Source organism: Oncorhynchus nerka, linkage group LG9b (assembly GCF_034236695.1).
Source record: "Oncorhynchus nerka isolate Pitt River linkage group LG9b, Oner_Uvic_2.0, whole genome shotgun sequence".
NCBI classification, from domain to species: domain Eukaryota; kingdom Metazoa; phylum Chordata; class Actinopteri; order Salmoniformes; family Salmonidae; genus Oncorhynchus; species Oncorhynchus nerka.
Window position 1 is genome coordinate 850,293 of NC_088424.1, and position 27,885 is coordinate 878,177.

General features: G+C 42.9%; 1 protein-coding gene across 2 annotated transcripts in view; it reads right to left on the reverse strand.

The window, feature by feature from the left end:
- LOC115114241 (calsyntenin-2-like) overlaps positions 1-27,885 on the reverse strand; it is a 284,603-nt gene that overhangs the window by 142,260 nt on the left and 114,458 nt on the right. For both annotated transcript variants that reach the window (XM_029642323.2, XM_029642324.2), the window contains exon 2: positions 10,889-11,011. In XM_029642323.2, coding sequence (XP_029498183.2) covers positions 10,889-11,011 — 123 coding nt within the window. The remainder of the gene's footprint in view (positions 1-10,888; positions 11,012-27,885) is intronic.

Sequence of the window (27,885 nt, forward strand, 5' to 3'; positions counted from 1 at the left end):
ATTTCCGCCTAGAATGACATACCCAAATCTAACTGCCTGTAGCTCAGGCCCTGAAGCAAGGATATGCATATTCTTGGTACCATTTGAAAGAAAACACTTTGAAGTTTGTGGAAATGTAGGAGAATATAACACAATAGATCTGGTAAAAGATAATACAAAGAAAAAACAAACCGTTCTTTTGTATTTTTTTTGTACCATCGTCTTTGAAATGCAAGAGAAAGGCAATGATGTATTATTCCAGCCTAGGTGTAATTTAGATTTTGGCCACTCGATGGCAGCAGTGTATGTGCAATGTTTTAGACTGATCCAGTGAACCATTGCATTTCTGTTTTATTTTTATTTCACCTTTATTTAACCAGGTAGGCCAGTTGAGAACAAGTTCTCATTTACAACTGCGACATGGCCAAGATAAAGCATGCTTCACGGTGGAAACCACACACGCGTAGATCATCCGTTCACCTACTCTGCGTCTCATGAAGACACGGAGGTTGGAACCAAAAATCTCACATTTGGACTCATCAGACCAAAGGACAGATTTCCACCCGGTCTAATGTCCATTGCTCGTGTTTCTTGGCCCAAGAAAGTCTATTTTTGTTATTGGTGTCCTTTAATAGTGGTTTCTTTGCAGCAATTCGACCATGAAGGCCCGATTCATGCAGTCTACTCTGAACTTGAACTCTATGAAGCATTTATTTGGGCTGCAATCTGAGGTGCTGCTAACTATAATGAACTTATCCTCTCAGGGCCTTCCTTTCTTGTGGCGGTCCTCATGAGAGCCAGTTTCATCATAGCGCTTGATGGTTTTTGCGACTGCACTTGACTGACCTTTATGTCTTAAAGTAATGTTTGGATGTTGTTTCTCTTTGCTTATTTGACATGTTCTTGCCATAATATGGACTTGGGTCTTTTACCAAATAGGGCTATCTTCTGTATACAAATCCACAAATGAACTTTTAACAAGGCACAACTGTTAATTGAAATGCATTCCAGGTGATTACCTCATGAAGCTGGTTGCGAGAATGCCAAGAGTGTTCAAAGCTGTCATCAAGGCAAAGGGTGGCTACTTTGAAGAATCTAAAGTATATTTTGTTTTGTGATACATTTTCTTGCTTACTACATGACTCCATATGTGTTAATTCATAGTTTAGATGTATTCACTATTATTCTACAATGTAGAAAATAGTAAGAATAAACAAAAACCCTGGAATGAGTACTGTAGGTGTGTCCAAACTTTTGACTGGTACTATATATGCCAAGTTGCTTTCTCAGAAAATCATAATGGATCTGCAACTTTCTCCACAATTGCCTTTCTGCAATTTCTCTTAAGTTGATTTGTTTCCTCACTCAACCAAGGGGCTCTCTGTTTGGATGTGGCATTTTCAACATCATTGGAGCTATGGCCATTAATAGCTATGGCTATTAATTTGCTATGAAAGTTATCAACTAAATCATCACAAGAGGAAGACAGAATAGGTGATGGTGTATTGTTTATACACTAAATAAAATCTGTAGCAACTTCAGAGGTACGATAGCCCAGTAAAGTCCATAGAGTTCAAAAGATTCATGAATTCAATCGCCTTGGAGTCAGTTTCTTCAACATGAATATTCAAAATGAATATTAAAATTGCCCAACACAATGATTTTATAATAGTTCTCAAGGACAATAGACAATAGTTCAGAAAAATCTGTAAAGAAAGTGGGGCATTGCTTTGGTGGCCTATACAGAGCCAGGACTGGTGGCTGACATTTAAACAGTATAGCACGATGTTCTAAAGATCCAAAGTGGCAAAATGAAATGTCCTTACAGGTGAGAGCATTCGTAAAAATAGAGATGGTCCTCCCACCCATTTCCTCTTTTCCGATAGAGTATGAAAAGCTGTAGTCTAGGGGATGCTTCAAAAAGAGTGGCACTACAGTCTGAAGACAGCCATGTTTCTGCGAGAAACATGCAATCAACTTTGCACCCAGTAATTTAGCAGTCTATGGAAACAGCTAGCATGCTAGTCATTCCTTCAAACTGCACGCAGACATACAAATTGTATCCATGAGATTATCGGACTCCGGGTAAGTAGGAAATCTTGCACTATCCTTTACGTTCAGAGTGACAAGTTACAACATACAGTTTAAGTCGGAAATTTACATACACTTAGGTTGGAGTCATTAAAACTCGTTTTTCAAATTTCTTGTTAACAAACTATAGTTTTGGCAAGTCGGTTAGGACATCTACTTGTGCATGACTACTTTGTGCTGTCATCTACTTTGTGCTGTCTCCTAGAGATTAACGTACTTTGGTGCAGTGCAAATCCATCCTAGAACAACAGCAAAGGACCTTGTGAAGATGCTGGTGGAAACAGGGACAAATGTCCACAGTAAAACAAGTCCTATATCGACATAACCTGAAAGGCCGCTCAGCAAGAAAAAGCCACTGCTCCAAAACCGGCATAAAAAAGTCAGACTACGGTTTGCAACTTCACATGAGGACAAAGATCATACTTTTTGGAGAAATGTTGTCTGGTCTGATGAAACAACAATAGAACTGTTTGGCCATAATGACCATGGAGGAAAAAGGGGGAGGCTTGCAAGCCGAAGAACACCATCCCAACCGTGAAGCACGGGGGTGGCAGCATCATGCTGTGGGGGTGCTTTGCTGCAGGAGGGTCTGGTGCACTTCACAAAAGATGGCATCATGAGGGAGGACAATTATGTGGATATATTGAAGCAACATCTCAAGACATCAGTCAGGAAGTTAAAGCTTGGTCACAAATGGGTCTTCCAAATGGACAATGACCACAAGCATTCTTCCAAAGTTGTGGCAAAATGCCTTAAGGACAACATTGACCTCAATCCTATAGAAAATGTGTGGGCAGAACTGAAAAAGCGTGTGCGAGCAAGGTGGCCTAAAAAGCTGACTCAGGTACACCAGCTCTGTCAGGAGGAATGGGCCAAAATTCACCCAACTTATTGTGGGAAGCTTGTGGAAGGCTACCCAAAACGTTTTACCCAAGTTAAACAATTTAAGGCAATGCTACCAAATACTAATTGAGTGTATGTAAACTTCTGACCCACTGGGAATGTGATGAAAGAAATAAAAGCTGAAATAAATCATTCTCTCTTCCGACTTCAACTTTGTATTTGTGGCAAACAGAGCCCTGCCACTGCATGCTCCTCATCAGCTCCCTACAGTGCTGCAGTGGCTCGCATCATTATATTTCCCCTGGACCTCCCCAGCAAAGAGCACCAGACACCATCCCACTTCCTTTGCCACCTTTGTTCAAAAAATCCTAGGTGAAACACTAATATGTGTCTCTTCCTCTATCTCTCTCTTTGTGTCTTTCATTGTTTTTCACAGGCCATGTCCGAAACCTGTCTTGCCTACTACGTACTTTAACTGTAAACTGTGTACTAATCGAGCTATGTACTATTTAGAATGTACTGTTTAGTGAAAACAAATGCAGCAAGCAACCAATAACAGCATACTAGGTTAATCTTACTGCGAATTAGTAATTTAACTGCTGATGATCAGCTATAGTCACACATGTGGGTCTCGAAATACATTTTTTTTCCTCAATAGTGTGCAGGGAATTCTATTAGATGAAAAGCCAAAATGAGTATGACATCCTGGCAATTAAAGCATAATATTTTTTTTTTAAATGTCACAATATAAAACAACATTTTTTCACATACCCCAAATTCCTACTATTTCTTTTCAAATTCTGACAGGATATAGAATGAATGATTCAGGAAAAGAGTCAGTTAGAGTGCTTTCGGAAAGTATTCAGACCCCTTGACTTTTTCCACATTTTGTTACGCTACAGCCTTTTTCTAAAAATGGATTCAATTGTTTTTTTTCCCCTCATGAATCTACACACAATATTCCAGAATGACAAAGCAAAAACTGTTTTTTTGTATTAAAAATGAAGTATATATATAAAAAAAATGAAATATCACATTTACTTAAGTATTCAGACCCTTTAGTCAGTACTTTGTTGGAGCATCTTTGGCAGCGATTACAGCCTTGATTCTTTTTATGTATGACGCTACAAGCTTGGCACACCCTTCTCTGCAGATCCGCTCAATCTCTGTCTGGATGAATGGGTAGCGTTGATGCACAGCCATTTTCAGGTCTATCCAGAGATGTTCGATTGGGTTCAAGTCCGTGCTCTGGCTGGGCCACTCAATGACAATCAGAGACTTGTCCCGAAGCTACTCCTGAGTTGTCTTGGCTGTGTGCTTAGGGTCGTTGTCCTGTTGGACTTTTTATTTTTATATTTTGATATTATGTTACATTTTGGAAATGTATTATGCAGTAATTTGCAGGATGTCATACTAATTTAGTCTTTTCATCTAGTAGAATTTGCTGCACACTATTGAGGAAGATAATCGTATTTTGAGACCCACGTGTGTGTGACTGTAGCTGATAATCAGCTGAGGGGACACTGAGCGCTCTGGAGCAGGTTTTTATCAAGGATCTCTCTGTACTTTGCTCCGTTCATCTTTCCGTCAATCCTCACTAGTCTCTCAAACCCTGCCACTGAAAAACATCCCCACTGCATGATGCGGCCACAACCATGCTTCACTGTAGGGATGGTGCCAGGTTTCATCCAGATGTGACGCTTAGCATTCAGGCCAAAGAGTTCAATCTTGGTTTCATCAAACCAGAGAATATTGTTTCTCATGGTCTGTGAGTCCTTTAGGTGCCTTTTTGAAAACTCCAAGCTGGCTGTCTTGTGCCTTTTACTGAGGAGTGGCTTCTGGAACTCTGGAGCTCTGTCAAGGTGACCATCGGGTTCCTGGTCACCTCCCTGACCATGGCCCTTCTCTGCCGGGTGGCCAGCTCTAGGAAGAGTCTTGGTGGTGCCAAACTTCTTCCATTTAAGAATGACGGCGGCCAATGTGTTCTTGGGGACCTTCAACGCTGCATAGATTTATTGGTACCCTTCCCCATATCTGTGCCTCGACACAATCCGGTCTCTGAGCTCTATGGACAATTCCTTCGACCTCACGGCTTGATTTTTACTCTGACATGCACTGTCAACTGTGGCAACTTACATAAACAGGTGTGTGCCTTTCCAAATCATGTCCAATCAATTGAATTTATCACAGATGGACTACAATCAAGTTGTAGTCCATCTGTCATCCAAGAGATGAGTTGTAGTCCAAATCATCTCTTGGATGACCAATGTAAACACTCAACTTCAAGCCTCATAGCAAAGGGTCTGAATACTTACGTAAATAAGGTATTTCTGTTAAAAAATACATTGAAATTGGCTAAATGTTCTAAAAAACTGTTTTTGCCTCATTATGGGGTATTGTGTGTAGATTGATGAGGAAAAACAATATTTAATCAATTTTAGAATAACGCTGTAACATAACAAAATGTGGAAAAAAGTAAAAGGGTCTGAATCCTTCCTGAATGCACTGTAACCCATGGGAAATCGAAAGAGGCATTTGAAGTGTCCAGAATTTCAATCACACCAGTCTACTTAAGAAATTGGAGTAATTAGCCAACCAGGCTGCCTCAGGGGCAAATCATTGATTATTCAGTGCTAAACAATATCCAATTGGAAGTTCAGACGTCCAATCGAGACATCCAATGTTGAATAAACTACGTTATTATTATTATTGAAATGGAATAATTCTGTCAGCAGACATTAAATCTCCTCCGAAAAAATATACAATAAAATGTCAGTTGACAGAATTATTATATTTTACAAGAGAGATACTTGTGTATCTGTTGTTATGACATCCTATAGTGTAGTTTGTGTATTTTACTGCTGTTACTGCCCACGTAATCCACTTAATCCCGATCATTACTCAGGATCATTATATGATCGTTCAGAAATCCTTTGAACATCTTGTCAACAATGACAAGTATCAGTCTAAGCATCTGTTTGATATATGTGTACATGTGTAAAGTCCGGAAATCTATACATTCCCCACTGCACATTTATCGTAGCTGTTACAGTGTGTGTGTGTGTGCGTGTGTGTCTGTGTGTATGTGTTTGCAAGCACATACATTTGCACCCACAAGTGTGTACGTACTCATGCATGTGAAACGTGCTAATGTGATTCGCAGACATTAACATCCTCCGCCTTAAATGATTCAAATTATATGCCTCATGGGACCATGTGCCACAGGCATTAAAACATGAAAAACATCATAGCTGTGTCTGAAATGGCTATATTGACGACGTAGTGCACCCATAGGGCTCAGGACAAAAGTAGTGCACTAAATAAGGAATAGGGTGCCACTTTGGATGGAGCCCATAAGACTCATCAACAGTCTATTAACCGACAAACATGCAGATAAGGATTTTATTGAAAGGTGGTGTTTAATCATGCTGTCTTCATAATCAAACCGTGTGGGAACATGATACTTTAACTGTTGCATGACAAACACTTGGCACAAATAGCCTGAGCTGCCAACCTGAAAATTTGAAGTGGCATGGTGTGGTTTGAAAACAGTGACACTTATGAGCAGTGTAAAAATGTAGCCCCCAAAAATGTCAAACAAATTCATTTCCACCCCGTTCATTTTGCCTCATGGTTTATAAATAAGTCGTTTTGGGGGGAGGGTAGAAAGTATCAATTATGGTTGTTGTTGAAATTGAATTTCTCTAGTCTGGAACTGTGTGCATTTGACAAATTTCATTTGAGTGTGCATTCCCCTTACAAATGCACAACTTGTCATCCATAGCCACTGTCAAGGTTCTTTCATGATAACAAGACGAGTTTCTCTCCTCACTCTATTCCTCACGTTCACTTTCACTCACTAATTACCATTTCTTTCTCTCGCTCATTTCTCTCTCTCTCTCACACACACACACAAACACACACACACGAAACCATTCCTCTTTCTCTAAACCACTCCCAATACTATTTTTGTTCTCTAACCTTGCATGTGTGCGTGTGTGGAGGGGGAACCAACTTTACCAGGGGAACAATACGGAATGAGCATCATCCTGTAGGAGAGATGAATGGACGAGAGGACTGGCGTAACTGCGATTCCCCCAATAAAGAATTAGCCAATGACACTGCCTCTTTTCCTGCGCCCCCCCCCCCCCCCAATCCCTCACACTGATTTGATTGAGAACGCTCTGTGCATACACAAGACCCACGCTCCTCCTCTCCGCAGGGGCATGGTCACGGCTCGCCCAAATAACCATTCATCTCCTCTCGTTCCTGTCTCACCATATATCATCGACTTTAGGCTCATCATTCTTTTACATCAAAGCGGAGCTGCTGTGAGAGGAGGATAGGGGGGGGAGGAAGGAGGAGGGAGGGATGGAGGAATGGCAAAGCACTTAACAATCCCCGTCCATGTTCCCACAGAGCAATTAATGTGGTGCCAGAACGACGGCCCACTCCTTTCTCCACAGAAACAAAACCAGAATGGATGAGGGAGAGCAAAGCTGCATAAGTCACTGCCTGCTGCGGCTGCATGGGCTGGCTGGGCATTGAGGGAAAGAGAAAGAAAGGAGAGAGAGAATGGCTGGGATGGAGAGAGAGAAAATCAGGGGGAATGCGAGAAAGAGAGAAGGAAAGAGGAGGGAGGGAATGGGGGAATGAGAGGAAAGGAGAAAGACAATGATAGAGTGAAGAAGAACGGAAATAAGCGAGAGAGCGATAGTGAGGGAGGGAGTGAGAGAGAGAGAGAGAGACACAGAGACAGAGAGAGAGAGAGACATGGGTGGAGAAATAGAGAGAGGGAATGAGAAAAATGCAAAGGAGAACCCTAGACAAACAGAGTTGGAAAGGGCAAGAGTGAGACATGGAGAATTGAGGAGATTGAGAGAACAAAACCCGAGAAAGACAGACTAGGACAGAGTGTCTTTTCTGCCAGCGTTTTTTCGAAAATCTCCTTGGTAGCCATTTTATGGGTTTCATTCATTAGCTAGGCGCCACGGAAAAGATTGGGAGAAATATCACAAGTCACCAAAAAAATAACACCACCGCTTTCCCTCTCCGTTGATATTTTACCAGTGGTGACCTTCTGGAGTCACAGAGCAGATTGTTAATCACAGAGAGAAATATTCACAAACCATTGGGTTTTTTGTTGACGCTTTTGTTGCTTAACCATTAGAATTTCACTGGCTTGGTCTCGGAGTTGGTTGCTGAGAGTTTGAAATGTGTCCCTAAACCAGCTCTGCCCTATATGCGGGAGATACTGTTAGTGAGAAAATGAATTGATTTAATTTTAGAATAATGATAACAAAAATGTAGGGGGAAAAAATCAAGGGGTCTAAATACCTTCCGAATTCAGTGTACATACAAGCGTTCCTGAAAAAAGTTATGAATGTATAGTCTTGCATGTACTCTATGATTCAAACCATTACAATGTTTTGAAAATAAACTGTAATAGAAAAATAATGGCACCTAACATCAGTTCTCCACAGCTGTCAAGAGTGAAAATGAATTAGAGCTATTTTAATTTAATGATGTGTAAAGCAGTACCTATCACAAAGCCTCCTCGTTTTCCCGGGAGCAAAAACCCCCCCACATTGTCTAATTATAAGTCACATGTCACTGTCACCTACCTGTGTGACACTGATTTAACTTCAGTCACAAGCCAGAGCCATGCACTCAACTGCAGGCCTATCATCATTTGATAGTGTATGTATTTAGGGAGTGGGTAGATGTTTCCCATACAGTGCATTTGGAAAGTATTCAGACCCCTTGACTTTTTCAACATTTTGTTACCTTACATCGTTATTCTAAAATTGATTAAAACAAATGTTCCCTCATCAATCTACCCCGAATACCACATAATGACAAAGCAAAAAAAAGTTTAGAAATATTTGCAAATGTATTAAAAATAAAAAAACAGAAATACCCAGACCCTTTGCTATGAAAGTCAAAATTGAGCTCAGGTGCATCCTGTTTCCATTGATCATCCTTGAGATGTTTCTACAACTTGATTGTGACCCACCTGTCGTATATTCAATTGGTTGGACATGATTTGGAAAGGCACACACTTGTCTATATAAGGTCCCACAGCTGACAGTGCATGTCAGATCAAAAACCAAGCCATGAGGTCGAAGGAATTGCCTGTAGAGCTCTGAGACAGGACTGTGTCGAGGCACAGATCTAGGGAAGGGTACCAAAAAATGTCTGCAGCATTGAAAGTCCCCAAGAACACTGGCCTCCATTGTTCTTAAATTAAAGAAGATGGGAACCACCAAGACTCTTCCTAGAACCTGCTGCCCAGCCGAACTGAGCAATCGAGGGAGAAGGGCCTTGATCAGGGAGGTGACCAAGAACCCAATGGTCACTCTGACAAAGTTCCAGATTTACTCCAGATGGACAACCATCTCTGCAGAACTCCATAAATCAGGCCTTTATGGTAAAGTGGCCAGATGGAAGCCACTCCTCAGTAAAAGGTACATGACAGCCCACTTGGAGTTTGCCAAAAGGCCTCTAAAGGATTCTCAGACCATGAGAAATAAGATTCTCTGGTATGATGAAACCAAAATTGAACTCTTTGGCCTGAATGCCAAGTGTAACATCTGGAGGAAACCTGGCATAATCCCTACGGTGAAGCATGGTGGTGTTAGCGTCATGCTGTGGGGATGTTTTTCAGCGGCAGGGACTGGGACACTAGTGAGGATCGAGTGAAAGATGAACGGAGCAAAGTACAGAGAGATCCTTGATGAAAACCTGCTCCAGACCGCTCAGGACCTCAGACTGGGGCGAAGTTTCACCTTCCAACAGGACAATGACCCTAAGCACACAGCCAAGATAACGCAGGAGTGGCTTCGGGACAAGTCTCTGAATGTCCTAGAGTGACCCCGCCAGAACCCGGGCTTGAACCCGATCGAACATCTCTGCAGAGACATGGAAAAAGTCGTGCAGCAACCCTCCCCATCCAACCTGACAGAGCTTGAGAGGATCTGTAGAGAAGAATGAGAGAAACTCCCCAAATACAGGTGTGCCAAGCTTGTATCATCATACCCAATAAGAGTCGAGGTTGTAATCACTGCCAAAGGTGCTTCAACAAAGTTCTGAGGAAAGAGTCTGAATACTTATGTGAATTAAATATTTCAGTTTTTTATTTTTTATACATTTGCAGAAATGTCATTATGGGGTATTGTGTGTAGATTGATGAGGAACATTTTTTAAATACATTTTTAGAATAAGACTAATGTAACAAAATTTGGAAAAAGTCAAGAGGTCTGAATACTTTCCCAATGCACTGTATAACCACATATCTAAGATGACATGACCTGGAAATGCCATGTAAAGACTGTACACTGTATTCCCTGAAATATACTTAAAGTAAATTTGCCCTTTACCACAAATGTAGGATGCCCTTGTTCTGCTGATACTTTGCATCCCCCTAAAGGTTAAGGTTAGGATACGAGATAGTGTAAGCTGATCCCAGATCAGTGGATAAGGGCAGCTTCTGCCTCAAGCATATCATGGACATTCAAGGAGCATGGAAGATGTCCAGGGTATTTCCATGTCATGTCAAAGGGGACTAATATAGTTGCTCAAGGGGTATCAGTATTTAAAGGTATCTCAAGAAGTTTCTCTCCTCTCCAGCAGCTCAGGTTATAACTCTTTTTTCCCTCCTTTTTTTGGACAGTCAGACCAAGGAAGTGTGAATGGTTGTAGATAACGGTGCCTTGTGAATGAATGTATTCATAAATACACACTACCTTTCAGGCACAGACCGGGCTGTTGAGATGTACCTCTCAAAGTGAGGTAAAGAGTATGAGTGCATTCTGGGTAGGAAGACGCTCATAGAAGTCAGCCCAGTTATGCCAATCAACCACAGCCTCACATGAACAGCTATTACTGTGCAGCATGTCAGTGAAGCACCCTGAGCCCACAGCATCAGGTTCCTTGAAGGAAGTTTAGGATGGGAAAACAGGGAAGTTGTGTCTACCTGCGTAGGGGACAGGGGCGTCCTTGTCCAAGGCCACCAAGGGAGGGTCCAGCAGGACGGTGTCCATGTTCTCCGTGATCACCCCATGGTACGACGTCTCGATCCACGGCTTGTGTTTGTTCACTGTGGAGAAGAAAGAGGAGAATGGGGAGATAGAGAGAAAGACGATGTCAGATGATTTTGTGAGGTTTGCCCGGCCATGAAAAGAATAGCTAAACAGTACTATCAATAACCATGAAGCTAATATGCATAGACAGCTCTATTTCTCTCTCTAACATACCGAGGCATATGATATCGCTCTCCCAACCAGTATTCATGAGAAACACACTAAATTATCTGATTTTGGGTCCTGTCGATGTTGCTTTTGTTTGCCTCACAGGTACAAAAGCTGTTACAAGCCCTTGATCAATGCCCACAGCTAAACAGACTAAACTACAACTTAAATTGCCCACAGACAAAGCTCAATTGGGGTGACTCTTTCGATTTAGTTTGTAAATACAGTCAGGTCATCCTTGATAAAGATGTGAAAAAAAAGACTGTATAAAATAAATTATACAAATACTGAGCTGTATTGTAATGCTCAAACAATTTGAATTATTTTATACTAATACAATTGCTTAGAGATAGAGATTTAATTCATCAAGTAATACAACAATCTCAAAAAGATAGGGATGAAAATGATTGGTTTTCAGTACTCCAGCACCCTCCCCTTGCGGCGATAACAGGCTTTTTCCAAAATGTTTTATGAGATTGGAGAACACATTGGGAGTTCTATACTTCAAGTTAATGATGCCTTTGACCTTAACACGGGCCCCAGGACCAGTGAAAGCAAAATAGCCCCATAACATCAAAGATCCACCTCCATATTTACAGTAGGTACGAGGTAACTTTCTGCTTATGCTTCCGTTTTGTGACGTCAAACCCACCAATGACATGCGTGGCCAAAGAGCTCTATTTTCATGTCAGAATTTATAACTGTATTCTCCCAGACACAACAGTTTCTGGAGAACCGTTGACATCTCTATCTGAAGCCACAGACAGTTGTGGCCACTCACTCACTCAGTACCCTGCTGTGTATAAAGTACAGTTCATCTCTGTAGAGCTCCCTCGACTCAAAGGAAACCATTGACCGAGTCCCAATGACACACTGAACTCCTACGCAAGTGCAGACAGAGAGCGAGAGAGATGGAGAGATAGAGCAAGCTAATAGGCCATTCAATACTCCAGGAGATTACTTTTAGATGGGTGCTGACCATCCACTGCAATTTAATGACTTCCTCGAAACCCACCACGCAAATACGCTGACCGAATAAACTAAAAGCTTTTCAAACTTTTAGTTCAGAGGCGCACACGCGTTGTGTATTCACACACATACAGTACGCTCACACAGGCGATCATGTACATGCACACTAGAGTGCACACACACACACACACACACACACAAAATCTCTTCTGAAAAAGTTCTGGAAGCTTTGTGCCCGTTTGACCTTTCAATCCGAGGAAAAGGAACAGTTTGCTTCATTCTAATGAGCAGATGACATGTCCAGCTGGCACTTTTCACCCCACTCCTAAACATCCTGGTCTCAATTTCGATGTGGCCTTATCCTCTATGGGATCGGCGTCCCTCCACCGGGATGGTTGAGCTAATGTGCACTAATGTGATTAGCATGAGGTTGTAAGTAACAATAACATCTCCCAGAGCATAGACATATCTTATATGGGCAGAAAGCTTAAAATCTTGTTTATCTAACTGCCCCGGAGTGAAGGGCGGCTCTGGTAGCTCCTGACTGACGGGCGGCTCCGGCAGTTCCTGACAGACGGGCGGCTCCGGCAGCTCCTGACTGACTGGCGACTCTGGCAGCTCCCGGACAGGAGGAGGCTCTGGCAGCTCCCGGACAGGAGGGAGGCTCTGGCAGCTCCTGACTGACGGGCGGCTCTGGCAGCTCCCGGACAGGAGGGAGGCTCCTGGTTCGATGCCCACTCTAGCCGATACGAGGAGCTGCGATGTAGCGCACCGGGCTATGCGTATGCACTGGGGACACCGTGCGCCTCACCGCATAACAGGGGGGCGGCCCGTCAACCTCTCTCCATGGTAAGCACAGGGAGTTGGCTCAGGTCTCCTACCTGACTTAGCCACACTCCCAGTGTGCCTCCCCCCAATACTTTGGGGCTGCCTCTCGGGCTTCCTTGCCAGCCGTGTTGCCTCGTACCGCTGGTTCACCTCTCCTGCTGCCTCCGCTCTGCTGGCTGCCTCCACCTGTTCCCATGGGAGTCGCTCCCTTCCAGCCAGGATCTCCTCACATGTGTAGGATCCCTTCCCGTCCAGAATGTCCTCCCATGTCCATGAGTCCATTCCACGCTGCTCCTGGTTACTACACTGCTTGGTATTTTTTTGGTAGGTAGTTCTGTCACGATCGTCGTAGGTGGAGGAAGGAGAGGACCAAGGTACACCGTGGTACGTATTCATGATCTTTTAATTATACTGAACACTAGAACAAAATAACAAAAACGGCACAAACAAAACAGTCCTGTCTGGTATAGAGACAGAGACAGAAAACAACTACCCATAGTGGGAAAACAGGCTCCCTAAGTATGGTTCTCAATCAGAGACAACGATAACCAGCTGCCTCTGATTTGGGATCCATACCAGGCCTAAACATAGAAACACAACACCTAGACATACAACATAGAATACCCACCCACATCACACCCTGACCAAACTAAAAATAGAAACATACAAAGCAATCTACGGTCAGGGCGTGGCACTGGGACCCGAATTAGAAATTCTATATTATCCTGAGAACCAAGCTTATGAAAACATCGGTAAATGTCAATGCCCTTATGCATAAATAAAATGCAATATAGACAAATAACAATGAAATACCCATGTAAATACAATCGTACGTTTACATACACTTAGACTGGAGTCATTAAAACTTGTTTTTCAACCACTCCACAAATTTCTTGTTAACAAACTATAGTTTTGGCAAGTTGGTAGAACATCTACTTTGTGCATGATACATGTCATTTTGTACTTGTTTACAGACAGATTATTTCACTTATTCACTGTACCACAATTCTAGTGGGTCAGAAGTTTACATACACTAAGTTGACTGTGCCTTTAAACAGCTTGGAAAATTCCAGAAAATGATGTCATGGCTTTAGAAGCTTCTGATAGGCTAATTGACATCATTGGAGTTAATTGGAGGTGTACCTGTGGATGTATTTCAAGGCCTATCTTCAAACTCAGTGCCTCTTTGATTGACATCATGGGAAAATCTAAAGAAATCAGCCGAGACCTCAGAAAAAAAATTGTAGACCTCCACAAGTCTGGTTCATCCTTGGGAGCAATTTCCAAACGCCTGAAGGTACCACATTCATCTGTAAAAACAATAGTATGCAAGTAAAAACACCATCGGACCATGCAGCGATCATACTGCTCCGGAAGGAGACACGTTCTGTCTCCTAGAGATGAATGTACTTTGGTGCGAAAAGTGCGAAACCTTGTGAAAACGAGTCCTATATCGACATAACCTGAAAGGCCGCTCAGCGGTGCTGAAAGTGGTGATTCTAACTGACCTAAGACCGGGAATTTTTACTAGGATTAAATGTCAGGAATTGTGAGAAACTGAATTTAAATGTATTTGGCTAAGGTATATGTAAACTTCCAACAAATATTTTCATTTGGAATTTGGAATAAAACAAAAATCTTCATTTTACCCAAATAGTAAAACCAGAGAAACTGGTAATTTTGCAGTGGTCTCTTCATTTTTTCCAGAGCCGTATATATATTCTGAACAGGAACAAAGGATTGATCACATCACACACACACACACACACACACACACACACACACACAGTCCTAATGAGAGGTGTGTGACTGGTTGAAGTTTTCAACAAGCAGGTCTATTCTGGGCTCAGGTTTTGACAGTTCAACACTGAGGTCATGCTCAGCATGGAGTCTGTTTCTGTACTTGTTTTTTAAGCACGCCAGAGTTGAGAACCCTGACTTGCATAGGTATGTGGTGCCAAACTGGATCAGAACATCTACTGCTTTCTCAGTCAGGCAGGAGACCACTTCCTGCTGTAGATGAGCAACAGAACTGTGTGAGTGTGTTTGCCTCAAAAAGCATCTTGCTTCAATCGGTTTATTCCAGTTCAGAATAAAAATGATTACTTGTATTTTAACCGCAACAGTTCCAACCTAGACTTGATTTCAACTATTTTTATAGTAAGATGTACAGTAGGCCTGATCATTTTTAATATTCATCTCTACTGTTCTTAGGGTTGCACTATCAGTAGCTAGCTAGCTTGCTTTGGCTAACGTTAGCTAGCATATTAGCTGTGGACAAGGGGATTGTTTGAAAGAGAAACACACATCGACAACTATAAGAGATAGTACTCCCTTATTCCTGCTTATCATCCGTCACCTGTTAGCTGTCGTGCTGCCCCTCAGCAAGGCAGTTAACCTACTGTTCCTGGGTTAAATGTGGAAGACACATTTCAGTTGAATGCATTCAGTTGTACAACTGACTAGGTATCCCCCTTCCCCTTTTCCTTAAAATGACAATAATGCCTTGCTAGCTGACTTCCACTTCCACCGTCGAAGCACCGTTTCCTGAAGCATTCTGCCCTGTTCTGAATAACTCCCTGGGTTTACTGTCATGTTGTGGATATTTGCTCAGGATGTGTAGTTATAATTTGATCCCTTTGAGAGACTCATAACTAATCACTTCCCCACACAAAACACATTGTGGGCGCTCTTCAATATTTCTCAACGTTTGCCTTAAGCCAAGGTGAGAGAAACTCGTCGCTGTATTTGCGTTTCATTTGAATTGAAATCAGTCAGAACTTGTGGCTATCTTGAGTCCAACGACAGCAGGGATTAAGGCCGAGTGGGAATGACATGTCAGTGGCTGACAACGCATCATATGCTGCTGAACGCAGAAATAGATCTGGTAAACCGCGAAGCACACGGGCATCTCCCACCCACTCGCGCAGCTGTCAAACTGATCGGAGACACTGCTCCTAAGCAGACAGCGCATCGAACAGAGAGTGCAGTTGCACTTGGACAAATCAATTCCAGATGCTAATGAAATAATAATACATTTACTCTGATACGTCGCGACACATACTTGTAGAAAGGCTGCTGGAGACAAAGGCAATACAGAAGCTTCAAAATGAGGGGAAAAAAGGAATTATGCAGTATTACTAACAAAAAGATGAAACGTCAAAATCTGTATCAAATCTTACAGTAGTGCATACATACTATCATCAAAATAACTGGTTATAAAGTGGCAGAATTCTCTGTTAATATTGAATATTTTGAGAACACCTTCTGGGTAGTTTGTGTTTGACATTAAGGGAATGTTCTCTTGGAAACAATCCTTGCACGTCACTGGAACATTCCTATGGAAACTTAGGTAATGACCTCATGGGACCCTTAAGGGAACATTCTCTAAAGTTGTGGGAACATTTGCTGTTAGCTGGGATCACTCTGTTACCGTGAAATGGTCCTGTACAGACAGACACAGAATAGTCAGAGTGTGCTGCGGCGGAGCGGATGGCTCGTCTCAGACTGGGACGGCAGTGGAACGTTTGGGGTCATTTAGTTCCACAAAAGGGTGAAGTTTCCCAAATATACAGTAAAAGGTTGGTGTCTGGTTTTGATGGGAGTATTCTTGCAGCATGACTCAAGGCTATGAGGTGAAAAGTAGCAAGCTTAAATATTTCAGTCAAGAGCATGCCCAACAGCCGCCGTGGTTCAGACAGTAACATCCTATTCTGGCAGACCATGTCCACACCACAGCCACACTGACACAGTGCTGCAGTGCATCTTCAGCCAGTCCTAAAGTAAGTTCTATGGGTGGCGATTTCAATTTCTGGCGTAACCTCTTATGTTCATTTTAGTGCACTAACTCTCCAAACACACACACACAGAGACAGAGAGACAGAGACACAGAGACAGAGAGACAGAGCGACAGAGAGAGAGAGACTTTTGATGCTCTTTCTTCCAACAATAAGTACTAATGGCTACAAAATACTCAACGTCCCACCCCCCCACTAAACCGCATAAAAACATAAACACACAAAAACATCAAAATTCCCTCACAATGTCATTACCGGTAAGAGAGAAAGAGAGAGAGAGAGAGAGAGAGAAAGAAAGAGAGAGAGAGTGAGAAGAATATGACTGAGCAATACAGACAAGCAGAATTCTGCTGGGAACAGTATCTTGTTTTTGTAGACTTCATTATTTATCCAGCAACCCCCCAAATATGACATTATATCCACGTTTTAAGCGTGTCTAATAAAACCCCGTCAAGCATTGGGGAAGGGAACAGAGCGTGTGCAAATCTGCGCTGCGACCTCCCTGTGCCCTCATATGATGAAAGCTCCAGTCAGCATTCCAACTGGTAATTAAAACTGGAGACACACAACGCGAGATCGCCGGGATGGATGGAGAATTTTACAGTGTTTCCCCAGAATGATGCAACACTCTTATTAATCTGTGACCAGATGACACCCTGCTGTTGGGCTTTGTAACCAGGCAACATGGGATCAGGACATGTACATACTGTATCAGCAGTATAAGAGAGAAGGGGGAGAAGGGGAAGAGACGGGGGGAAAGGATGGAGGGAAAGACAGCGAGGACAGAGAGAAGAGGGATGGAGAAAGAGGGGAAGTGGATGGAGTAGCGAGAGAGATGGAGAGAAACAGAAAGAGGGAGAGAGGATTTGTTTTGGGATAATTGCATTGTCTAATTACATTTCCCTTACACCTCTGTGTGCTATTTAAACTTTGTGCATCATGCTGATCAACAAACGCAACCTTTCCAGGGTATAACCATGACTCTCTAATTAAGACTTAATACAAAGAAATCAATGGTTTATTGCAGTCTGCTATGATGGGAACAGTGTTTATTATTGCCTATGGGCAATGCCATTTAAATCGTTGGTCTCTCGCAGCTACAGGTACGTTTAAAGGAATAGTTCCTGATTTTGGCAATGAAGCATATTATCTACTTCCCCAGAGTCAGATGAACTTGTTGATACTATTTTTATGTATCTGTGTCTAGTATGAAGGACGTTAGAAGTCGTGTTGCGAGACAATGCTAACTAGAGTTAGCACAATGAATGGAAGTCTACAGGAACAGCTAGCATGCTAGCTGTTCCCATAGATTTCCAAGCATTGTGTTAACGCTAGTTAGAAATTGCACTAACGCTACTTACCATCTTCCTTCAAACTGCAGTCAGATACATAAAAATGGTATCCATGAGTTCATCTGACTCTGGGGATGCATGATTCTGAGCTGTAGCGAAATGACTCCCACACTTGATCTCACCTCCAACCACTGGGAATGGAGATGTTCTCTTGAATGCAACACATTGCACAGTGATATGCATAAGGGAACACGGATTATGGTACTTGGCTCATCGTGCTCTAGCAACTCCTTGTGGTGGGCCGGGCGCCTGCAGGCTGACTCCGGTCGTCAGTTGAACGGTGTTCCCTCCGACACATTGGTGCGGCTGGCTTCCAGGTTATGAGGGCGGGTGTTAAGAAGCGCAGTTTGGCGGGTCATGTTTCGGGAAAACACATGACTCTACTTTTGTCTCCCGAGCCAGTTGAGGAGTTGCAGCGATGAGACGAGATCGAAATTGGGGAGGAAAAAGGGGGTAAAATACAATTTTTTTTACTCCTAATGTACTCCTAATTACCAGCTTCCAGTCAGTGCATAAAAGCTCTTCGCCAGGCCAAATAGATCCCTTAGTCTTGATAAGGCTATTTGAGATGTGCCATCCAGTCATGTGCTGTTTGCATGAACTTTTCTAAAGGCTTTTCCCCAAAAAACACTGATTAAATGTTGACTGCAAAGTAGGCTGACCTGACAATGATTTCTATCAATGGGGAGGGCATTTGTTTTGCTCAATTGAAAAAGGGGCAACTACACCCTTAAATATACACTAACATTCAAAAGTTTGTGGTCGCTTAGAATTTCCCTGTTTTTGAAACACTTGTCAATTAAAATAACATTGAATTGATCAGAAATAAAGTGACATTGTTAATGTTGTACATGACGATTGTAGCTGGAAATGGCTCACTTAAAATGGAATATCTATAGAGGCCCATTATCAGCAACCATCACTCCTGTGTTCCAATGGCATGTTGTGTTAACTAGTCCAAGTTTATCATTGTAAAAGGCTAAAGCCTTAAACCCTTTTGCAATTATGTTAGCACAGTTGAAAACTGCTGATTAAAGAAGCAATAAAACTGGCCTTCTTTACACTAGCTGAGGATCTGGAGCATCAACATTTGTGGGTTAGATTACAGGCTCAAAATGGTCAAACTGCTCTTTCTTCTGAAACTCGTCAGTCTATTCTTGTTCTGAGAAATGAAGGCTATACCATGCGAGAAATTGCCAAGAAACTGACGATCTCGTACAACGCTGTGTATTACTCCCTTCAAAGAAAGCGCAAACTGGCTCTAAACAGAATAGAAAGAGAAGTGTGAGACCCCAGTGGACTACTGAGCAAGAGGACAAGTACATTAGTGTCTAGTTTTCATTAAATAGTACCCGCAAAACACCAGTCTCAAAGTCAACAGTGAAAAGGTGACTCTGGGATGCTGGCCTTCTAGATATTTAGTGTACTACACAAAGTGTAAATGATGGAAGTACCAACCCAAACTATACGCAAGTATACCAACTCTATTGCAGGATTGACCAGTAAATCACAGAATGTAAGGATAAGCAAATCCCCATGACCAAATCAACTATCCTGTAGTCCAATGGCTCCTTATAGCTGCTGTAACAGTATAACTTTAGTCCGTCCCTCTCCTCGCCCCAACCTGGGCTCGAACCAGGGACCCTCTGCACACATCAACAGTCACACTCGAAGCATAGTTACCCATCACTCCACAAAAGTCGCTGTCCTTGCAGAGCAAGGGGAACAACTACTTCAAGGTCTCAAAGCGAGGGACGTCACCGATTGAAATGCTATTAGCGCGCACCACCGCTAACTAGCTAGCCATTTCACATCCGTTACACTGCCATTAAGCTAAAGCTAAACCAATCAGACTGGTGTCTGACCTTATTTCCAATGGGACAATTAGGAACCCAATTCATTACTCAGTTCTTTAGCAGAGGGAATGTCGACTCAGATACAGTCAAGCAAAAAATAAACCTAATGACTAATAGAAAAAGAGTAATTATGCATATTGACTCGAGATGCAGCAATACTTTCACATTAAGCAGAACTGAGTGAGTTGGCAGGAGCCCGGAGTAAAGATGCTTCCCACTCTGCACTTCAGTGCTCTGTGTCTGCACATCTACAGGCACATTACAATTTGTATTTATTAAGGATCCCCATTATCTGCTGCCAAGGCAGCAACTACTCTTCCTGGGGTCCAGCAACATTAAGGCAGTTATATACACAATTTAAAATATTACATTTCATAACACTTCACCCAACACATTTAGTGTTCCCTCAGGCCACTACTCCACTATCACATACTTACAATACAACATCTGTGAGTGTAGTGGGTGTCTTATCATTGTATGTGTGTCTTCACAGTCCCCGCCGTTCCATAAGGCATGTTATGTTTTTTAAATCTGATTCTACTGTTTGCATAAGTTACCTGATGTGGAATGGAGTCCCATGTAGCCATGGCTCTATGCAGTAACGTGCACTTCCCATAGTCTGTTCTTGACTTGTGGATTGTGAAGAGACCTTTGGATGACATGTCTTGTAGGGTATACATGGGTGTCCGAGCTGTGTACTAGTAGCTTAAAACAGACAGTTCGGTGCATTCAGCATGTCAACATTTCTTACAAAAACAAGTAGTGATGAAGTCAATCTCTCCTCCACTTTGAGCCATGAGAGATGTACATGCATACTATTAATGTTAGCTCTCCGTGTACATTTAAGGGCCAGCCGTGCTTCCCTGTTCTGAGCCCATTGTAATTTTCCGAGGTCGCTCTTTGTGACATGCCTTGTTGATAGTGCTGTTAATAAAAGCAGAGCAGCGCATTATTTTGGACAGACTTCTCCCCATCTTAGATACAGTTGTATCAACATGTTTTGACCATGACAGTTTAGAATGCAGTTTAGTCACCTCAACTTGCTCAATTTACACATAATTTATTACAAGATTTGTTGAGGTTTAGGGAATAGTGAATGATTTGTCCCAAATACAATTTTCATTTTTGAAATATTTAGGACTAACTTATTATTTGCCACCCGTTCTGAAACTAACTGCAGGTCTTTGTTAAATGTTGCAGTGATTTCACTCACTGTAGTAGCTGAAGTGTATAGTGTTGAGTCCTCCGCCTACATACACACTGGCTTTACTCAAGGCCAGTGGTATGTCATCAGTAAAGATTGAACAAAGGGGCTTAGACAGTTGCCCTGGGGACTTCCTGATTCTACCTGGATTATTTTGGAGAGGCTTCCATTAAAGAACACCCTCTGTGTTCTGTTAGACAGGTAACTCTTTATCTGCAACATACAGTGGGGCAAAAAAGTATTTAGTCAGCCACCAATTGTGCAAGTTCTCCCACTTAAAAAGATGAGAGAGGCCTGTAATTTTCATTATAGGTACACTTCAACTATGACAGAAAAAATGAGAAAAAAAATCCAGAAAATCACATTGTATGATTTTTAATGAATTTATATGCAAATTATGGTGGAAAATAAGTATTTGGTCAATAACAAAAGTTTATCTCAATACTTTGTTATATACCCTTTGTTGGCTATGACAGAGGTCAAACGTTTTCTGTAAGTCTTCACAAGGTTTTCACACACTCTTGCTGGTATTTTGGCCCATTTCTCCATGTAGATCTCCTCTAGAGCAGTGATGTTTTGGGGCTGTTGCTGGGGAACATGGACTTTCAACTCCCTCCAAAGATTTTCTATGGGGTTGAGATCTAGAGACTGGCTAGACCACTCCAGGACCTTGAAATGCTTCTTACAAAGCCACTCCTTTCAAATCAAATCAAATCAAATCAAATCAAATTTTATTTGTCACATACACATGGTTAGCAGATGTTAATGCGAGTGTAGCGAAATGCTTGTGCTTCTAGTTCCGACAATGCAGTGATAACCAACAAGTAATCTAACTAACAATTCTAAAACTACTGTCTTATACACAGTGTTAGGGGATAAAGAATATGTACATAAGGATATATGAGTGAGTGATGGTACAGAGCAGCATACAGTAGATGGTATCGAGTACAGTATATAGATATGAGATGAGTATGTAGACAAAGTAAACAAAGTGGCATAGTTAAAGTGGCTAGTGATACATGTATTACATAAGGATGCAGTCGATGATGTAGAGTACAGTATATACGTATGCATATGAGATGAATAATGTAGGGTAAGTAACATTATATAAGGTAGCATTGTTTAAAGTGGCTAGTGATATATTTACATCATTTCCCATCAATTCCCATTATTAAAGTGGCTGGAGTTGGGTCAGTGTCAATGACAGTGTGTTGGCAGCAGCCACTCAATGGTGGCTGTTTAACAGTCTGATAGCCTTGAGATAGAAGCTGTTTTTCAGTCTCTCAGTCCCAGCTTTGATGCGCCTGTACTGACCTCGCCTTCTGGATGATAGCGGGGTGAACAGGCAGTGGTTCGGTGGTTGATGTCCTTGATGATCTTTATGGCCTTCCTGTAACATCGGGTGGTGTAGGTGTCCTGGAGGGCAGGTAGTTTGCCCCCGGTGATGCGTTGTGCAGACCTCACTACCCTCTGGAGAGCCTTACGGTTGAGGGCGGAGCAGTTGCCGTACCAGGCGGTGATACAGCCCGCCAGGATGCTCTCGATTGTGCATCTGTAGAAGTTCGTGAGTGCTTTTGGTGACAAGCCGAATTTCTTCAGCCTCCTGAGGTTGAAGAGGCGCTGCTGCGCTTCTTCACGACGCTGTCAGTGTGAGTGGACCAATTCAGTTTGTCTGTGATGTGTATGCCGAGGAACTTAAAACTTGCTACCCTCTCCACTACTGTTCCATCGATGTGGATAGGGGGTGTTCCCTCTGCTGTTTCCTGAAGTCCACAATCATCTCCTTAGTTTTGTTGACGTTGAGTGTGAGGTTATTTTCCTGACACCACACTCCGAGGGCCCTCACCTCCTCCCTGTAGGCCGTCTCGTCGTTGTTGGTAATCAAGCCTACCACTGTTGTGTCGTCCGCAAACTTGATGATTGAGTTGGAGGCGTGCGTGGCCACGCAGTCGTGGGTGAACAGGGAGTACAGGAGAGGGCTCAGAACGCACCCTTGTGGGGCCCCCGTGTTGAGGATCAGCGGGAGGAGATGTTGTTGCCTACCCTCACCACCTGGGGGCGGCCCGTCAGGAAGTCCAGTACCCAGTTGCACAGGGCGGGGTCGAGACCCAGGGTCTCGAGCTTGATGACGAGCTTGGAGGGTACTATGGTGTTGAATGCCGAGCTGTAGTCGATGAACAGCATTCTCACATAGGTATTCCTCTTGTCCAGGTGGGTTAGGGCAGTGTGCAGTGTGGTTGAGATTGCATCGTCTGTGGACCTATTTGGGCGGTAAGCAAATTGGAGTGGGTCTAGGGTGTCAGGTAGGGTGGAGGTGATATGGTCCTTGACTAGTCTCTCAAAGCACTTCATGATGACGGAAGTGAGTGCTACGGGCGGTAGTCGTTTAGCTCAGTTACCTTAGCTTTCTTGGGAACAGGAACAATGGTGGCCCTCTTGAAGCATGTGGGAACAGCAGACTGGTATAGGGATTGATTGAATATGTCCGTAAACACACCGGCCAGCTGGTCTGCGCATGCTCTGAGGGCGCGGCTGGGGATGCCGTCTGGGCCTGCAGCCTTGCGAGGGTTAACACGTTTAAATGTCTTACTCACCTCGGCTGCAGTGAAGGAGAGACCGCATGTTTTCGTTGCAGGCCGTGTCAGTGGCACTGTATTGTCCTCAAAGCGGGCAAAAAGTTATTTAGTCTGCCTGGGAGCAAGACATCCTGGTCCGTGACTGGGCTGGGTTTCTTCTTGTAGTCCGTGATTGACTGTAGACCCTGCCACATGCCTCTTGTGTCTGAGCCATTGAATTGAGATTCCACTTTGTCCCTGTACTGACGCTTAGCTTGTTTAATAGCCTTGCGGAGGGAATAGCTGCATTGTTTATATTCGGACATGTTACCAGACACCTTGCCCTGATTAAAAGCAGTGGTTCGCGCTTTCAGTTTCACGCGAATGCTGCCATCAATCCACGGTTTCTGGTTTGGGAATGTTTTTATCGTTGCTATGGGAACGACATCTTCGACGCACGTTCTAATGAACTCGCACACCGAATCAGCGTATTCGTCAATATTTTCATCTGACGCAATACGAAACATGTCCCAGTCCACGTGATGGAAGCAGTCTTGGAGTGTGGAGTCAGCTTGGTCTGACCAGCGTTGGACAGACCTCAGCGTGGGAGCCTCTTGTTTAAGTTTCTGCCTGTAGGCAGGGATCAACAAAATGGAGTCGTGGTCAGCTTTTCCGAAAGGGGGCGGGGCAGGGCCTTATATGCGTCGCGGAAGTTAGAGTAACAATGATCCAAGGTTTTACCACCCCTGGTTGCGCAATCGATATGCTGATAAAATTTAGGGAGTCTTGTTTTCAGATTAGCTTTGTTAAAATCCCCAGCTACAATGAATGCAGCCTCCGGATAAATGGTTTCCAGTTTGCAAAGAGTTAAATAAAGTTCGTTCAGAGCCATCGATGTGTCTGCTTGGGGGATATATACGGCTGTGATTATAATCGAAGAGAATTCTCTTGGAAGATAATGCGGTCTACATTTGATTGTGAGGAATTCTAAATCAGGTGAACAGAAGGATTTGAGTTCCTGTATGTTTCCTTCATCACACCATGTCTTGTTAGTCATGAGGCATACGCCCGCCGCTCTTCTTACCAGAAAGATGTTTGTTTCTGTCGGCGCGATGCGTGGAGAAACCCGTTGGCTGCACCGCATCGGATAGCGTCTTCCCAGTAAGCCATGTTTCCGTGAAGCAGAGAACATTGCAGTCTCTGATGTCCCTCTGGAATGCTACCCTTGCTCGGATTTCATCAACCTTGTTGTCAAGAGACTGGACATTGGCAAGAAGAATGCTCGGGAGTGGTGCGTGATGTGCCCTTGTCCGGAGTCTGACCAGAAGACCGCTACGTTTCCCTCTTTTTCGGAGTCGTTTTCTTGGGTCGCTGCATGCGATCCATTCCGTTGTCCTGTTTGTAAGGCAGAACACAGGATCCGCGTCGCGGAAAACATATTCTTGGTCGTACTGATGGTGAGTTTGACGCTGATCTTATATTCAGTAGTTCTTCTCGACTGTATGTAATGAAACCTAAGATGACCTGGGGTACTAATGTAAGAAATAACACGTAAAAAAACAAAAAACTGCATAGTTTCCTAGGAACGCGAAGCGAGGCGGCCATCTCTGTCGGCGCCGGAGATATATTGTTGCCCGGGCGATGTGTTTGGGATCATTGTCATGCTGAAAGACCCAGCCACATTTCATCTTCAATGCCCTTGCTGATGGAAGGAGGTTTTCACTCAAAATCTCACAATACATGGTCCCATTCATTCTTTCCTTTACACGGATCAGTCGTCCTGGTCCCTTTGCAGAAAAACAGCCCCAAAGCATGATGTTTCCACCCCCATGCTTCACAGTAGGTATGGTGTTCTTTGGATGCAACTCAGCATTCTTTGTCCTCCAAACACAACGAGTTGAGTTTTTACCAAAAAGTTATATTTTGGTTTCATCTGACCATATGACATTCTCCCAATCTTCTTCTGGGTCATCCAAATGCTCTCTAGCAAACTTCAGACGGGCCTGGACATGTACTGGCTTAAGCAGGGGGACACGTCTGGCACAGCAGGATTTGAGTCCCTGGCGGTGTAGTGGGTTACTGATGGTAGGCTTTGTTACTTTGGTCCCAGCTCTCTGCAGGTCATTCACTAGGTCCCCCCGTGTGGTTCCGGGATTTTTGCTCACCGATCTTGTGATCATTTTGACCCCACGGGGTGAGATCTTGCGTGGAGCCCCAGATCGAGGGAGATTATCAGTGGTCTTGTATGTCTTCCATTTCCTAATAATTGCTCCCACAGTTGATTTCTTCAAACCAAGCTGCTTACCTATTGCAGATTCAGTCTTCCCAGCCTGGTGCAGGTCTACAATTTTGTTTCTGGTGTCCTTTGACAGCTCTTTGGTCTTGGCCATAGTGGAGTTTTGAGTGTGACTGTTTGAGATTGTGGACAGGTGTCTTTTATACTGATAACAAGTTCAAACAGGTGCCATTAATACAGGTAACGAGTGGAGGACAGAGGAGCCTCTTAAAGAAGAAGTTACAGGTCTGTGAGAGACAGAAATCTTGTTTGTTTGTAGGTGACCAAATACTTATTTTCCACCATAATTTGCAAATAAATTCATTAAAAATCCTACAATGTGATTTTCTGCATTTTTTTCTCATTTTGTCTGTCATAGTTGAAGTGTACCTATGATGAAAATTACAGGCCTCTCTCATCTTTTTAAGTGGGAGAAATTGCACAATTGGTGGCTGACTAAATACTTTTTTGCCCCCACTGTAGCAGCTGGTGTAAAGGCATAACACATACTTTATTTAATCAGCAGACTATGATCGATAATGTCAAATGCCGCACTGAAGTTTAACCAAACAGCTCACACAATCGTTTTATCATCAATTTCTCTCAGCCAATCACCAGTCATCTGTATAAATGACATGTTTGTTGAATGTCCTTCCCTATAAGCATGCTGAAAGCCTGTCAATCTGTTAACAGTAAAATCGCATTGCATCTGGTCAAACACAATTTTTTCCAAAAGATTAGTAAGGGTTGGTAACAGGCTGATTGGTTGGCTATTTGAGCCAGTAAATGGGGGTTTACTAATTCTGGGGTAGCGAAATTTCTTTTGATTCCCTCCAGGCCTGAGGGCACACACTTTCTAGTAGGCTTAGATTGAATATATGGCAAATAAGAGTGGCAATATCGTCTGCTATTATTCTCAGTAATTTTCCATCCAAGTTGTCAGACCCCCTTGGCTTTGTTGATAGTTGATAGACAACAATAATTTGTTAATTTCTTCCACACTCAGTTTATGGAATTCCAAATGACAATGCTTGTATTTCAGAATTTGAGCAGTTATACTTGGAAGTCTAGTGGGGTGGCAGGGTAGCCTAGTGGTTAGAGCATGGACTAGTAACCGGAAGGTTGCAAGTTCAAATCCCCGAGCTGACAAGGTACAGGTCGTTCTGCTCCTGAACAGGCAGTTAACCCACTGTTCCTAGGCCGTCATTGAAAATAAGAATTTGTTCTTAACTGACTTGCCTAGTTAAATAAAGGTAAAATAAATTTTAAAAACTCAGATTATAGCATGGTGGGCTTTTTTGAAATCTGACACAGCGGTTGCATTAAGGAGAAATGTATCTAAAGTTCCATGCATAACACTTGTATTTTTTATCAATGTTTATTATGAGTATTTCTGTAAATTGATGTGGCTCTCTGCAAAATCACCGGATGTTTTGGAAGCAAAACATTACTGAACATAACACGCCAATGTAAACTCCGATTTTTGGATATAAATATGAACTTTATCGAACAAAACATGCATGTATTGTGTAACATGAAGTCCTGAAGATGATCTTCAGTGTCATCTGACCTGCTGTTTTCAACTCTCTAGAGACAGCAGGAGCGGTAGAGATACTCTCAATGATCGGCTATGAAAAGCCAACTGACATTTACTCCTGAGGTGCTGACTTGTTGCACCCTCGACAACTACTGTGATTATTATTATTTGACCATGCTGGTCATTTATGAACATTTGAACGTCTTGGCCATGTTCTGTTATATCCACCTGGCACAGCCAGAAGAGGACTGTTAATCCCTCATAGCCTGGTTCCTCTCTAGGTTTCTTCCTATGTTTTAGCCTTTTCTATGGAGTTTTTCCTAGCCACGGTGCTTCTACACCTGCATTGC